Genomic DNA, 15,425 nt, shown 5'->3' with positions numbered 1-15,425 from the left:
TTAAATCATGGGGGACGTGTCGTGGCATTTCCTGGTCGAACAAGTTGTGTTTTTGAGTTACCAGCAGGGGGCGCTGCTCACACATATATATGAATAAGTGACGCTTACAAGAAGTAAGCGTCGCTCCTGGTGAGCGGCCATTATGCAGCTCTATTGTAAGCTAGAAGACAAAATCTAGAGCCTTCAACCATTCAAATACTGTATTTTGTAAGTCATTTTTTGTCAGTTTTTCAATAAATACAAATTCTAGTTTAAAAAATATCAGGAGACGTGAAAACACATTACAGTTGTAAAATACCATCTAAATTGAGAAAGAAAAAGAAATTATATATGAGACAAGTTTATCTCACATAATTAGGTTAAAGTTGGAAATTAAGTTTGTTTACAAGTATATTTGTAAAAAAATATAGGGCTTTGTACTAAAATAAAACCCAAATTTTATATCTTTAGCAGCAATGGTTGTTTATTGATAAGAAGTTGGATGAGTTTGATTTCTGCTCTTTCATTCTCATGTTTCACTGCTGACACTGATGCTGGGTGATGATTGTGCTTTTGTTGAACTAATAAACAAAAGCCTATGCCAGAGGAAATTATTTGATATATGTATGTATATGTATAAAAAGATGACACACACAGACATGTCCCTATTCACTTTTATTCCACTTGAGGTTAAAAAACAGTCATGCAAATAGGGATTTAACAAACATACAATCATCTCCAAACAAGTGTCTCACCACAGCATAATAATAAGGGTCAGAAGGACGAAACAAAACCCACACAGAATGTAGATGATTTACTCTGATCTCACAGCAGGTTGAATCACACTGTGTAGCACCTTGGATCGGAGCGTTTGTCGGGTCGAGTCAGGACAGGAGCTGGGACACGAAGGTCACGGCCTGGTGAAGGTCGTCCGTCAGCTCCTCCGGTAGTGACAGCACCACCGACGTCAAGCTTTGAGTTATTCCTAAAATCCTACACAGAACCAGCAGGCGTGTGACGTCAAAGCCGCTGCGTTAATCGCTCTCCAAGCGTCTGCACGTGAACTCACCAGGTGATGTATTGAGCAGAAAGCTGCGGCTCGTGTCTGGAGCCGTCCTCCGCCACTAGAGACTGCTTCATCTGTTTGAAGTTGGCCTCAATGTCTTTCTTGATTTCAGAGAAGACCTGAATTCCTCTGAAAGAGCTGACGACTTGCTGAAAAGACATTAAAAAGAGGCAGCAGCTTTTAGACGAAAGGAAACACGCAGAAACGAGCACACGCAGAACAATTAGAAAGGTCTTTTTACGTAAATAACTGAGAGCTGGTGGGCGACGTATTTATGACTTCCAAGGTGCCGGATGTCTTCCTCCAGCTGCTGACTCAGGACCAGCAGCTGGTTGAGTTTGGCGACGTGGAAGAAGTATTCTGCAGAAAGCACCGTTAGTCACGCTGGACTTTGGATCATAGAACTATAACAAAGACTTTTGGCTGCAGGTTGGGCTTCGCCCTCTCTCACCATCCATGGGCGGCTTCTCCAGCATGTCCACGGCGCTGCCCTGGATGAGAAACACCTCCACGCGAGGAAACATGGCTGACAGCCCCATTAAGTCCAGGTAGTCCTGAGGAAAACACGCTTTAAATGTGTGCTGAGGAACACGCGTGACGTAAGTGACGGCTCGGCCGATACCTCCAGCTGTGGCATAGGCTTTGGTAGATGTTCAAGGCACTGCAGCATCTGGTCGAGAATCTCTGACCCTTCAACAATACGGAACAAACACGTCAGACACGCGGGAGCCGTTCGCGTCTCATTGAACCGCCTCATCTTCACACGCACCTTGAGCCTGGAAGGTGTCGGCCTCCTCTGGGCTGCAGCCTTGACCCAGCTGCTCCTGGAACTGTGGCACAGGGACCATGAACAGTGTTGCAGGGATAAAGGTGCTTGAATGTGTTTAAAGCTGACGCTGCAGGGTTCAACGCTGCCTCGGTTGATATGCAGTCAGTGAGACAGTCTACATTTCATTGCTTTCCTCAGCCCACCTGCTGCATCTGTGCCCTGATGAGAAGATCCAGCTGCCCGCACAGACACAGCATCTCCAGGCCCACCTGCTCCGGACTCAGCTGGACCGGCATCAGGGGTCTCCTCACCTGGAGCTCCACTGGCAACCGCAGAGAGCAGCGCATCGTCAACAACAGGCACACAACAAACAAATCTCATCCCGTGGGAGTGTGTGTGTGTGTGTGTGTGTGTGTGTGTGTGTGTGTGTGTGTGTGTGTGTGTGTGTGTGTGTGTGTGTGTGTGTGTGTGCGTGTGTCGGGAGTGAAGGGGAGTGGTCAGTGCGTCGAAAGGAGCCGCACGCGCGCGTCCGGGCGCCTGGAATAAAGAGCCGGCGCTGGGGCTCACCTTTGAACGCGTCGTGGTAAACGCACGGCTGACGGAGCGGCTCCGACGCCCTCGCGGCCATGTCTGCGGCGGCCGCACCTCTTCACTCAGCCCTGCTCTGCTGGCGCGGCCGCATGAAGCCCGTGGACGTGGAGGCTCGAGACGAATAAAGATCGGCTTATTGGCGTGCTTGCATTTCGCCCGCGTCTACGGCGGCGGTGCGTTCGAGTGTCAGACGTTCGGGCGGGAGAAACGAACGCCGCCGCGGTGTCTCCTCGTCCGCAGTTTGATGCTCACACGCAGCTGCAGGGTGATGAACGCATCATCCATTGGCCCGGGATCCATGTAGCTTCTGGAGAAAGATGAAATGTACAAAAAAAGCCCACGCCCTTTGCAACAAGAGTGATGCACAGTGTGATCTGCGGTTGTGAACGCCCCCCTCCCCATGAGGACCACGCTCTCTCACTATGACGTCATGCTTTAAGGATGGGGAGCTCAGCATCCCTGGGATTCAGTCTCAGCACACGGGTATCTGCTACAGGCATAAGGAGGGATTTAACTTCAACAAATTTTTACTGCTGCAACCAACATTCACTAATTAATTATTCTTCATTTTATAAGTTAATCTATATAGTATTGGTTTAAAAAGTCAGTTTATGACTAACAAAAACTAAAATATTGTGCGATGCATATAAATATATCAGCAAATCCTCAAAGTTAATAGCACCAACAGTCATTCAACAGTTATGTACTGCTATGCATCCACAGTCATTGAGCTGATCAGATCTTCCTGTTTGCAGCATGTATTTAATTATTAAAATATGACCCATTTAGAAAATATACAATAAAATAATAAGGAATTTAATACCGCTAACATTTATATGTTCACTGCTTATTCATCTAAAATGTGAACTGATAAAATCCAATTAGGCATTTCTATTTAAATTGTATAAATGAATTTAAGTTAGTTAGTAAGTTAACATTTTGGGGCTATTTGTGCCAAATTACTGAAATCCCAGAATCTAGACTTAAATGTAAAAGCAGCTGCAACATCAGTTCAATGATGGATACAGGACCGTAGAAGGAGCTGTGGTTGTACTTCAGATATTTTACTGGTGATGCTTTACGGACATTTAGTTGCCAACATTCAGTACGCCTGCTACGTATTTTAGTGTGTTATAGCTACGTGTACCATGTTAAATGATCTTTGATGATTGCAACAGGATCCCGGGAGCCCGAACCAACTGTGAGCTTGGTTTATTATTAAATAGCAAAGTCAGACAAGTCTTAAATCCTTCAATCATGACTTGAAACGGGTCTTAATAAAATACTTGGCTTATAAAGGTTGTCACATTTTTACAGTATCCAAAGTGAGAGTTTGAAATAAAAATCCAGGTTGCGACAAAATAAAGGCAAGAAAACATTTAAATAGTGTGCTAAGGTATACATGTCCTGATACTACAATAATATCAGTATGGCAAAAAAGCTCTAGCAAAAGTCTACCTCCCCTGATTCTTTTCAACATTCAAATATACAATAATATACATAGTTAAGTAAACAACCTTATTTTCAATAGATAATTTTGTTTACAAGTGCACCTGGAGGAAGAAAACAACATTTATATCCTTTGCATCAAATGACCAAGATTCACAGCAACAGGTGATCCAAGCCCTCTGTAAACTTTGATGAGGACTGTGGTCAATGACAGGACATCTCAACAGCTCAAATGAACAAGGGCTCAAGCAGAGGTTGATATTTAACACCACAGTTCTTATTCTGGTTCCTCTTAGGGATGGGCACTTTGCCTTTATGAAGATCCAGTTGAGCTTTATTAGCCCTTCTACTGTCTAGTGCCAGGGGGCAGAGTGAGGTTGGCCATCAGCTCATGAACAGAGGCAAAGATGGTGCATTCACCTACAAAGAGAGAGACGGCAGCCAGTGTTAGCAAAGTCCTATCGTAACAGACACAGAGAGTTATTATATATTAATATTAGGGGTTCTGTTTCTCACCCTGTCTGGCGGGGTGCACCTCACTGAACCTCTTCAGAATATTGGAGACCATTAGTGCTGCAGCCCCTGAGGAGCTGTGTTGTCTGGGGATGTCAGCCTGCTGAGTGAGGCCTGTGGCCATGTCGTACACAATAGGCACGATAATGCTCATTGGGTCCTGGGGCACTGGAATACGCTGGGTAAGTTGCAGCTGTGAAACAAAAAGAACACACCGGACACATTTGGTTAGTGCGTTATAAAAGATGCTGCATGGGTTTGGGACCTGTGGCCCATTTACTTACAAAGAAGAGCATCTTGGACTTCAGCACCACAGCGATGGTTCCAGGAGGGGCGATGGGGGGAGCACTGGGCGGGATGGTGAGGCAAAACTGGACATTCCACCTTAGCTCTGAAGTCTGGTCAGGGAACTGCAGGGAGGGAGACGGACAATGCTTTTAAAGCACGCAGCAGACACACGCATGTTTTCGTTCTGTACTGCGACTATCATTTCACAGATTTCACTGCAAGGTGGGAGATGTGTGGTGGCATTGCTTCAGTATGTGTATCATAGGATTCATTCAGTTTGTACCTTGCGAGGGAAGGCTTGATAAGGCTCAAAAATAACAATGACATATATGAACGTGGCAACAGTTCTTATAAACAAACAAGCAACCCACCAGTTCAAGCCTCATGATGCGCACACAGTCCCTAAGAATGTTAGTGGGTGCCCCCAGCAGCTTAGTGAAGGCGTTCAGAGTGTTGTATTTGAAGGGAGGACCAGCAACCTGTGGGCAATAGAGCCTCAATTACTAACTTACTAACTAACACTGATTTGTTGAGAAAAAAGCTTTACATATATTTTACACTTGAGCTTTTGAATAGCTTTGCACATACTCGTGTCTCAAAGAACCTCTCCAGCACTTGAAGCTCCTCCTGGGACCAGGGACCTGTATTTTCAGGAGTCACTTTCAGCTGCAGTGTCTGGTAATTCTTAGGGTTAAGAGCCACGCGACATTTGAGCACGTCTGTTTTGAACATGATCACCCCTGGCTCATTAGAGTTGACGATAGACAACTGCAGGAAAGAGAGAAGGGCAAGCGAGAGATGAGCAAAGCTATATATTTTCCATTTTCCAAATGAGGTTGATTTGTTTAGCACTCACGTTTGCTTCCTGCTGGATAATCCTCTGCAGGTGGCGTCTCATGATAACTGAGCCTAGAAAGCGCTCCAGTGGCGAGCAGAGGTAGCTTCCTGCCAGGCCTGGCACAAGGCAGGGAGTGGGTGAGGGTAGCAGAAGAACATTCAAGGCATTGTGGGTGAGGATTGTAGGAATGGAGGCAGCCCAGGGGCGCTGAGGTAGCAAGCGGGGTGGAGGCATACTGGTAGGCATGACTTGTGAACCTAAAACAAAGTAGAAACACTTGTGTGTAAACATGTTTTGCACAAAAATCGATAACATGAATAATATTTTTTTAATGATTTGAGACAATACTGGATGAAGCAGTACTTACTGGAGCCAGCACGTGGAGAATGAGGGTCAGGGATTGGCGAGTGCAGCGAAGGGTTGCCAGGAGACATGCCATGGATCCTTGCCCCTGGAGAAGGCCCTGAAACCTGGGGTGAGCCAGGCCACTGGCCCCTGTGGCTGGGAGACACCATGGGATATGGAGAGCTGGGGTCCAAAGCTCCTGGAGTGCAGAAGGTACTATTAGTAACACATAAATATACATTCACCACTGTGTGCCCACAACTTACAGACTATTTCTTATATATGCTTTATTATGTCTAGTTTGACGTTCAGCCTATTTCAGCCCTTTCCCAGCAGACCAGAATTACCAGTGCTCCGTCAATCACCCTTATGCTTACCGTGGGGACTGGCAAAGCTGGTCTGACCCATGGCTATGCCCAGAGAAGACGGAGACGGGGTGGGCCCGAAAGGAGAGGGTGCCCTGAGAGCTCCACTAGGGGAGCCAGAGGTATGGATGTTCCCTGCACACATACACACACCAAAGGGCTCGTCAGACTCAGAGGTTGACAAGTTTACCTTACACACACACACACACACACACACACACACACACACACACACACACACACACACACACACACACACACACACACACACACACACACACACACACACACACACACACACACACACACACACACACACACACACACACACACACACACACACACACACACACACACACACACACACACACTAAAGCTGGGAGGAAGGGCTGTGGGCTGAGATGGAGGAATGGGAGGAGAAAGACTAAAAGCATCCTTTGTTTCCTGGCTGTGCGGTGTGTGTTTGCTACACGATGAAGAAGCTGATCTCATGAATTAAGGATTAAAATGGGCACACGTGGTTGCTGCTCCGCTTATGCTCCGACATACACACAATTTGAGCTCGCAACAATAAACTGTCAATAGGAAGCTTGATGACATGAACATGATCTATTAAAAGGCAACGCTTTATTGATCGTAATGCTTTGTGGCAGCTTGGCAAGCGCAGGTGACACAATACAAGAAGCTTTTACTCACACATACAAAAAAGCTAACAATATTTGCTTTACCTGGCGACTGTGTTGGCATCATGGATGGTGAGGGAGTTACATTAGGGAGGTAATTTGGTGGCGAAGTCAGAGGGGGATATACACCTCCTGGACCCCCTCTGGGTGTTTGCAGCTGCTGTTGATGCGGAAGCTGGTTGATCAGACTGTCCATCATGTCTACTCCTACGGGTGAGGGTGGGTTATCATCTTCATTGACAGAGCGTCTGCGAGCATCCTGATTGCTGTCTACGAACATGTTCAGGAATGTCTAAAGATGGTAGAGAAAAAAAAGAGCATAAGATAATTGACTGGTGTAAGTCTGACTGTCTTCCAGTTTAGGCTAACATGCCTAAACATTTACAGCATATCACTTAAAGGCTGGTATACCTTGAGTCCTGGAGCAGGGTAGAAACCTTCGACAATCTTTGTGTTGTCAAACATACTGTAGGCTCCGTCTCTGATGGCCACTACTCCACGACTACGGCAGTAGATGTCAATGCAGTACATGTTTCGAAAAGCCAGACGGAGGTGTGTGGGTGACTGGGGAAGGATGGAGAAGCACTGGTAGGCAGTGTTCGTGCGCTGGGTCAAGCCCAGCATGGGCACTGTTGGTAGCTTGTTGATAGAATTCAGAGGGGCCAGTGTGTCAAAAAGCACCTGCAACAGATAATTAGAAACATGGTCAGAAAATGAAAGGAAGCCCCCTAGTAAGGAGAAAATACACTGTCCACTGATATAAAGGCCCCATTTACACAGCAGTTCAATAGACAAAAGGTTAAACCAACACCTCATCTAATAAGATGGCATGCATGCTCTGGCTCTGAATGGTTGTGCTAATGTGGTACCTGGAGCAGCTGCATCACATTGGGGTTCTTGTTAAACATCTCCTGTAGCTGGTGGAGGATGATATTGTGGCAGTTAGAGCAGCCAGAGTTGGGGCCCACGGTGCCCAGGCCGAGGTGGAAGCGGTGGCTGCCAGAGTTCCACTGGATGGTGACAGAGCTGCCCTTGGTAATGCCGTAGCACAGCACCAGCTTACGGTAGTTATAGAGACGCACCTCTGAGAAGAGGTTCAGATAAGACGGCATCTCTGGAAGGACAACATTACATTGGATTGTTAAAGAGCATTAGTTTAACACCGACTTGGGATCAAACGTTAACAGGAATTATTAAGATTATTAAGGAACTGTTATTAAGTGGAAACGAGCAGGCTCATACCTGGCAGGGCACAGGAGAAGTTAAGAACACACTGGTAGAGCTGACTGATGGCATTCCAGTCATTAAGGAACATCTCTACCACCTTTCGCCCACCCACTGGCTCCGACAGAGGGTTTTCATAGGTCAGATACACATGTCTAGTTGTGGCTGAAAGTGCAAATAGCTTGTGTTGATGAAAATGTCAATTATTATGCTTTTAATTAGGCAAAGTATGTAAAGCTTTCCATACAAATCTATTTAAATTTAGTCTAGTTAACTGCTAAAGTAATTAGCAAATCATTTTTGTTCTTTTTAAAACATGCCTCTACTTTGCTATGGTTGATACCTTGCTCTTTGCTGTGTGTGCTGTTGAGAGGGCAGTTGGCCAGCACAAGTTCAGCAACCCATGTTCGATTGTTCCTGCCCTGCAGGCGGAAGGTGCAGTCCAGAAGTGAACGCTCTAAAGCTTTCCTGGTCTCCTCTCCTACACCTTTACACGGAGGTATCCTGCCAAAGAACATAAAACAGCAAAAGAATTGAGTCAGGGTGGCAATGTTGACTAAAATTTAAATATTGTGAGCCTAAAAGCATGTGTATGACATCATGGCCTTCTGTATTACTTCAGCAGACGTATTGCGTGACTACTGCCATCTCCCTCCACTTGTACACCCTGGTTAGGAATCTCCATGTTAGACATCTAATCACAGACAGAGCAGAAAGTTACATAGTCAGCCGAAATAAACAGACAAATACTCTTTTGTTTAAAGTGCAGTTTTTAGGTAGGACCGTACAGTGACTCACCTCTGTTCTGAGACCAATAAAAGGCATGTTGGTGTCACACATCGCCACGAGGTGAGCAAGCTCCTTGTTGAAGGCACACATTTCCCCAGAACGCTTGGGCTTCTTTGGCTCTGGGTCCGTCTGTTCTCCAGATATCTAACAGAAAGTTTTATTTTTATGGCTGAGCCTGTAAAAATGCTCCACACAAAAACTTGGCTATTTTAAATAATGGCAGCACCATCCTTGTTGTATTGTGTTGTATTGTTAATGGCACATAACTGTACTTATGACTACCTTTCTCTTGGTCCCAGGTCTGACCAATTTTCCTGCTGTAGTATCCTGCACAAGATGTTTGAGGTTGGGTTTAAAATGTTGTAGAAGCTGTGCACACATAGGTCCGTCATCTCCTTCCAACTGAGACACAGATAGGAAGGAGTACTTGTACTGCAACGAAGTGGGACAGCTAGGCACTTCAAGCATTTCCACCACCTACGAAAAGGGACAAAAAGAACAAATGAGAAAAGTTCAAAAGCCAAGACAAGGTAAATGAAAACTCCTTAATGAATGAGTTTTATTTCAGCCCTTTTTGCCAATAAGCAGATTGGTGAACTTACAATGTAATAGTGCGGAAGACGTGTGAGTTTGATGAAGAGTTTGTGTTTCGACAAGTTGCCAACAGGGTGAGAGGCTGTATTGGACAGGTGTAGGACATCGGTGCACACAGTGGGAAGGTGCTTCACAGACTGCCGGCAACGCTGCTCCCCCAACCAGAACCTGAAAGAGGGAGGGAGAGAGCCCATCTCAAAATGAAAGCCAGGTTTTGGAGCTGATCAATGCAGTACAAAGCTTATTTATTCCCACCAACATGCTACTCTTGTTTTAGCTGATGGAATGAAACTGTTTAGTTACATTTGAGCGTGTAGACAGCATACTGTCAGGCCTAATGATTCATGACAGGACAGATACTGCCAGCTGCTTTTTATCGATGTGTGTGATCACGCTATATTAGCCCCGGCAGTTCTTAACACTCATCTTGCCACTTGCTAAACCGAGTGTTTCTACTGACAGTTTCCTCAAGTCAGAAGCAAGTGTTAGACTTTGGCTCCGACTGTTGATTATTTACTCTCCATTATTGTTCGCCACCAAACTGCAACCACTCTCAAAATGTATTTCATATTGTTCGCTGTGAACGTTGTAAACTACTTACTTTAGTTGCTGAAGCCAAGATATAATGCGCTTCATATCATCATTAATGGTCTTTTCAATTTCATCCAGCATGGACTGATCTAGACAAAACACACCAGAGAACATTCACAAGGCGGAGAATACAAAAAGGAAAAAAGTAGACTAACTATTACTAACTATTATTTTCCCTCTTTTTATACAGAAAGCCTCTAATTAAAGCTCCTCCTACACTCGCTAGGGTCAACACAATGGAGAAAAAACAAAGAGTACGAGTTAACTTACCTAATCCATAAAGCATTGGCTGGAACATGCCAGAGTGCAGGTCTACAAAAATATGTAAGCACTCTGAACGACCACAGGGCTCAAGTATTGGAATAACGAGCGTAGGTAATGCAGTCTCAACAAACGCTGAAATAAACAAGACAAAAAAAATACTTAGTTAACACCAAAAGTCAAATTCTATCACAATAAACCGTAAAGAAAAAAAATCTAATACATACAGTTATCACTAGGATTGCTGGCCTTTAGTATGGCCTTCAGTTCCTGTAGTTTCTGATGAGACCGCGCATGTACACTGTCAATCAAAAGCTTCTCCACTGACAGATGATCAATCTGGAGAATGAGTGTAAGTAAACATTGTTCAATTGTATGGTCTCCATACAAAAAGCCATAATGACCCATATTTATATTAGACTTCGGCTTCTGTTGAACAGGTCCACTTTACCTTCATAGCTCTCTCCATTAACCTGGAGTCACAGGCAGGGAGAGGAGGCTCATGAGATATTTGCAATGGCTTAGATCCATCAGATTCATCAATCTTGATTGTGACTTTATGTACAGATGCTGTACCAGTTTTCCTACCCAAAACCTGTTGGCTGTAGAAACAAATGAAAGGAAGATAGGAATAAGGAATGTGTCAAAATCAATTAGAAGTAACATGCTTCACATGCTTTTCATAATTCTGTGTATATGCTTAAGAATGTATTTATAATAATAATAATAATAATAATAATAATAATAATAATAATAATCTTACTTCCAAACACTAAGTGTAAGGTACTTTGCAGGCACATATCTCTCCTCCTGCACCAGGTCTCCCCATCGCTCTCTGATCAGCATTAGTGTCTGAGAGTGAAGTACCTCTAGCTGCAGTGACAGACAGAAGGAGTCTAAAACAAAGCAGTTAAAGAAATAACAGTGTGGGAAAATACCATGTCAAGACGAAGCAAGATAAAGCATTTTAAACACCTTTCCATTGATATTCAAAACACACTTACATACATATCCCCAGAACAGGCACACTTTGTTAGTAAAAGGGCTGTTTGTGCCCAACACAGGCCTCTCTTTCACACAGTAAACTGCACTGCTAACCGTGACGCGGGAAAGGCAGAGCAGAGATGTACTGATTAGCATTGTGATTAAGCACGATTGTGCTCAGCTTGCATGCTTGATTAGGACCTTTGATGTTCGCTTGAACACTAGCAAGCACTTGTTTTCCTCTACATTTTACTGCATACAAAAGCGGTGTCCGTCTAGTCACAATAAATAATCTTCATTTTTAATCAAAGGTTGCAACAGCGTGATGGATGGTACAATTATCACTACCTGACAATATCAAAAGGTCTGGAGACTGTACCATTATGCCACTCAGCCAACTGTAGCTTTCCATTCATGATTGAATGAAATGTGTCCACAGGTGTTGAAACACATCATAAAGTATTAGTTACACATAACATGAAGTGGGTCTTTGCCTTTAGTGAGAACAGAACTGCTCTTTACTTGGCTAACAAAGAGGTGGTTGTGCTCTTTGATAATAATTTTAAAAGTGGTTAAAAAGGATGCAGTCCAGCAGCTGTGTTTCTAATTGGAATGCGGCACTCGTCTACTTGTCCAGTCAATATGCTGTATGCTCCAAGGCACCCCCTCCCACCCCCATCCTGCTGCAGTAATTCACAGCATCCTGGGGTACAAGCCAAGTTGTTAGAGGCAAGGCAGCTACACTTTCTACCAAATGTCTGTATGTATAGAGACAGACAAATAAAACCAAAGAAAGGATACGCAAACAGTTGTACATGTCCTGGAGCGGTTTTTCGTCTGCACACAGACGTGCCTGAACCAACTCATGGATGAAGTTCACCTGCAAACTGTGAACCAAGGCTCGGCCATCTGTCAAAACGAAGAGGGGAGGGTGAGAATAATGGAAAAAAGAAACCAGTAGCAAGTAAAAGCGATGAGGTTAGGAGTTAAGTACATTGCTAGTGGTGCTGCAGTGTGCAGCAGGGTAAATGAGTGCATGCCTTACCTCCTGTTTCTTTGTCTTCCACTAGAATCTCCAGCTTTAGCAGTCTCCAAGGAATATCAGGATCATCTCCCATCACAGTCAAAGTAGCCTCAAACTCTCCTTCGACACGAAACTTTACACGTCCATTGGCTGTGGAAATATGAAAATTTGCCAACCATGTCCGACTGAGCTGAAATACCATAAATGTGGGAAAATACAACAAAGCTGCTTACCAACTGTGAGGTTTGCTAGCTGGGGCGGTAAGTCTGTGGTGACAAGACGATGTCGTAGAATCTGATTAAGCTGATTTAGTGTAGTCTGCTTCTCCGACTTTGTAATAGGGTCTGGAGGAATGATTTTGTCCTACAAAGTAGATACAGAAACATCTGTACTAAAAGAAAACTTGTCTGAAGTCAATGTTTTGATCTTCCAACATCTTTTCTTCAACATCAAGACCCAAGTGTTAGCTGCCAGAAAAGAAAGATTAATAAACTTACTCGTATACATGTGGGCAGGCGTGGGTAAGACCCTGTGGTTAGCACATCAATAGCAAAGGGGATGGCAAAGCTGGGTAAACGAGCATGGACCAGGGCATCTCTGGCCAGCAGTGCAAGCCTGTCAGCTGTATCCACAAACAGGATGGTCTGCTGGTCTAGAAAGCTGGAAATCATCTGAGAGAAAGAGTAAGCATGGTCTTTAAGTGTTCTCACAAAATGTTTCCCAAGGACATTTAAAGGGTATTACAAAGACCTATCAATATAGGGTTAGGGAAGTAAAAACAAAGCCTACCGCACACTTCTCAACTTTGCCTGCATTGCTTGCCCACTTCACCAGGGCTAGCAGACGCACGAACAACTGCCTGGTCCGCCTGGCAAACTGGACAATCTCAATTTTCCTACAATGAAACAAGAGTTAGTACAAAATAAAAACAGCTTAACATGTATTTGCTTAGTTAGATGGTTATGGGTGAAGAGACTGATTTTAGAGCCATACCTTTCCATGTCTGCTTTTCTAGGAAGTCTAAAACAAAATGAAACATAAAACATTAGTTGATCACTTATGTACATTAATTTTAGAAAGTCACTGCATCCATGGATCCGTTATGACGCCAACCTGAACTGTGAACCTGAATGGAAAGGTTGTTTCCCACATATTTACGCACTACTTTATCCTCAATAACTCACCATCAGCTACTACCCTTGACAGAAACACTGCATTGTTTACCTATACGCCTCTTTTCAAAAGTAACATGTGTTGTTTGATTTTCATCACATACACCATAAAGCATCTCCCACTTCTAGATTAGTACCAGGGGTGTACTGCTAATAACACTGTTATGAATATGTGGGAGCCCGGAGGAGCAGCATTCTATAAGAAAACGGATGTTAGCCAATTAGCCCGCCACTAGCCCAGCTAGCTTAAGGCCTAGCTCAGATGCTAAAACGTCACTTACAGTTCCGCCAGCAGCGTAATTTCATGGTAGGTCCTCTGGAGAAGAAACTCAATTAGGAGGCTCAGTCGAACCCCCTGAGTAGCGGGGGCACCGGGGGGTGCCTGCTGCTGAGCGGAGACCACCGGTCCTCCAAGCGGGACGAGCTGCCCATCTGACCCGATCTGCACCGGAGCCATTTTACAATGACGACAGTTAGCTACGGCGAGGCACAAGCGAAATTAAAGACTTGTAGCGGCTAGCTCCCTGCGGAAAGACCTCCTCACAGCCTCACAACATGTCTCTGAAGCGACAGCTTTATTAGTATGAACTTGGCTTCCTTGCTGTGCCGAAAACGCAACTAATGCCCCGAACTGACTAGCTTCTTGCGGAGCAGAGTCAACGCCGCTCGGCCGCCATCTTTGCTGTCGGGAGTGATTAGCATGAACCCGGCTGTTAAGAAAACCCAGACAGGAGCCCAGAGGAACGACAGTCACCACGGTCTCTTCCGAAGTATATTGCTGTCTATATAAAGTAAAAGTATCTATTGTAGAAAAGGCATAAATTGTACCATTGCAGTTGTATTACTCAAGTAATAATATTAATGTAGCATTTAGCCCTTCTAGCTGTTTGAAGTAAAGCTATATGTTTATTTAGGACTTCAACTAATTACCTAATTACGTTAGCATGTTTTTGTTCTTAATGATTTTTCTTATTATATCAAAATATAATAAAATAATTGAAATAAAACATTGTCAATATGATCTTATACTGTGCAGCTAAAACAGTATATGTATTTTACTCTGCTCCATAGTTAATGTTAAATGTGTAAACACCTTTTTGCCTTGCCCCATCTTTCCTCATCTTTAATATCTGCTTTATAATAGATATACTGTATATTCAAACGTTTGATGACATTATGAAATCCTAACATCTTTCGGTATCATTTTGTTTCTGTTGTGCTGCATATCTGCATGCACGGGCAGGTAATCCTTATCAGGTTTTATTCAAGGTGACCTAAAAAAGGAACCAAGTTTGAAATGATGCATTTTGGTCTTCCTTTTTTCTGTATTTACTGCCTTTCGCTACTTAAGCTACAGACAAGAAATACTTTAATGCTTTACCTCCTAATGGATTAGTGGTGCGTATCTTACTTATGTTGGGAAACTATCTTTTAAAACCAAGTAGAGAATGGGAGGTGGACTAAGTGATGCATTTACTAGCTTATGATTTAATCATTATTGGCCCTGTTTTTGCTGTCTCATCTTAGGAGCATAGAAGCAGGAGATTCAGCTCTAATGACTCTTTAAAGTATACTTTATTCAATTTATTCTATTTAACTTTAGCATTATATGTCTGCAAGTGTTTATTACATCTTATTAGATATCGTGTGCCTATTTTATTTTATTCTATTGGTGTTTTACTTGTTCTCATAGTTCTGTACAGCACTTTGGCCAACTGTGTTGTTTTTAAGGTGCTTTGTAAATAAATTGGTTTGGATTGGTATTAGAAAGCATTGTTGATTACCAGCCATAACTATGAATCGCCAATTAATGCACCAGGGTGCTTTAAAAAACATAAATTAAATATCTAAATAAAATAAATAAAGCATTGTAATTGAAACTTTGGCTATTATGGCCATG

General features: G+C 43.7%; 2 protein-coding genes across 3 annotated transcripts; both read right to left on the bottom strand.

Annotated features, from left to right (window-relative positions):
* Positions 1 to 639: 639 nt before the first annotated feature.
* On the bottom strand, positions 640 to 2,816 carry si:ch211-218d20.15 (uncharacterized). Its single transcript, XM_029137842.3, has 8 exons — positions 2,382 to 2,816; positions 2,018 to 2,136; positions 1,815 to 1,875; positions 1,668 to 1,735; positions 1,497 to 1,599; positions 1,287 to 1,405; positions 1,049 to 1,194; positions 640 to 972 (listed from the first exon to the last, which is right to left on the bottom strand). The coding sequence occupies exons 1-8, from the start codon at positions 2,440 to 2,442 to the stop codon at positions 864 to 866; spliced, it is 786 nt and encodes a 261-aa protein (XP_028993675.1). The 5' UTR covers positions 2,443 to 2,816; the 3' UTR covers positions 640 to 863.
* A 769-nt stretch (positions 2,817 to 3,585) lies between these two features.
* On the bottom strand, positions 3,586 to 14,240 carry med14 (mediator complex subunit 14). Of its 2 annotated transcripts, XM_029137315.3 has the most exons (29): positions 13,807 to 14,240; positions 13,347 to 13,373; positions 13,143 to 13,248; positions 12,851 to 13,024; positions 12,587 to 12,716; positions 12,375 to 12,503; positions 12,131 to 12,238; positions 11,109 to 11,241; positions 10,797 to 10,947; positions 10,573 to 10,684; positions 10,355 to 10,480; positions 10,095 to 10,173; positions 9,502 to 9,661; positions 9,182 to 9,376; positions 8,909 to 9,043; positions 8,728 to 8,804; positions 8,454 to 8,614; positions 8,129 to 8,275; positions 7,756 to 8,000; positions 7,298 to 7,567; positions 6,932 to 7,178; positions 6,216 to 6,338; positions 5,861 to 6,037; positions 5,512 to 5,750; positions 5,244 to 5,423; positions 5,027 to 5,134; positions 4,652 to 4,777; positions 4,371 to 4,560; positions 3,586 to 4,274 (listed from the first exon to the last, which is right to left on the bottom strand). In XM_029137315.3, exons 1-29 carry the CDS (start codon positions 13,980 to 13,982, stop codon positions 4,201 to 4,203), a joined length of 4,305 nt encoding a protein of 1,434 aa, XP_028993148.1. In that variant the 5' UTR covers positions 13,983 to 14,240; the 3' UTR covers positions 3,586 to 4,200. The 2 variants fall into 2 exon arrangements, with proteins under 2 accessions (XP_028993148.1, XP_028993149.1); XM_029137316.3 differs by lacking the exon at positions 6,216 to 6,338.
* Between the last annotated feature and the right edge of the window lie 1,185 nt (positions 14,241 to 15,425).

This window comes from Betta splendens, chromosome 21 (assembly GCF_900634795.4).
Source record: "Betta splendens chromosome 21, fBetSpl5.4, whole genome shotgun sequence".
NCBI lineage: Eukaryota > Metazoa > Chordata > Actinopteri > Anabantiformes > Osphronemidae > Betta > Betta splendens.
The sequence above is the reverse complement of the archived record's forward strand: the minus strand, read 5'-3'. Positions and strand labels throughout refer to the sequence as shown.

Excerpts from the sequence above, each read along its gene's own strand:
- si:ch211-218d20.15 (XM_029137842.3), bottom strand. The coding sequence starts at position 2,442 with ATGGCCGCGAGGGCGTCGGAGCCGCTCCGTCAGCCGTGCGTTTACCAC. Across the intron at positions 1,600-1,667 it reads AGCCTATGCCACAGCTGGAG|GACTACCTGGACTTAATGGG; the intron begins GTATCGGCCGAG and ends TGTTTTCCTCAG. Across the intron at positions 973-1,048 it reads TCTGCTCAATACATCACCTG|GATTTTAGGAATAACTCAAA; the intron begins GTGAGTTCACGT and ends GGTTCTGTGTAG.
- med14 (XM_029137315.3), bottom strand. The coding sequence starts at position 13,982 with ATGGCTCCGGTGCAGATCGGGTCAGATGGGCAGCTCGTCCCGCTTGGA. Across the intron at positions 12,504-12,586 it reads GCTAGCAAACCTCACAGTTG|CCAATGGACGTGTAAAGTTT; the intron begins GTAAGCAGCTTT and ends ATATTTCCACAG. Across the intron at positions 5,135-5,243 it reads AGAGGTTCTTTGAGACACGA|GTTGCTGGTCCTCCCTTCAA; the intron begins GTATGTGCAAAG and ends TATTGCCCACAG.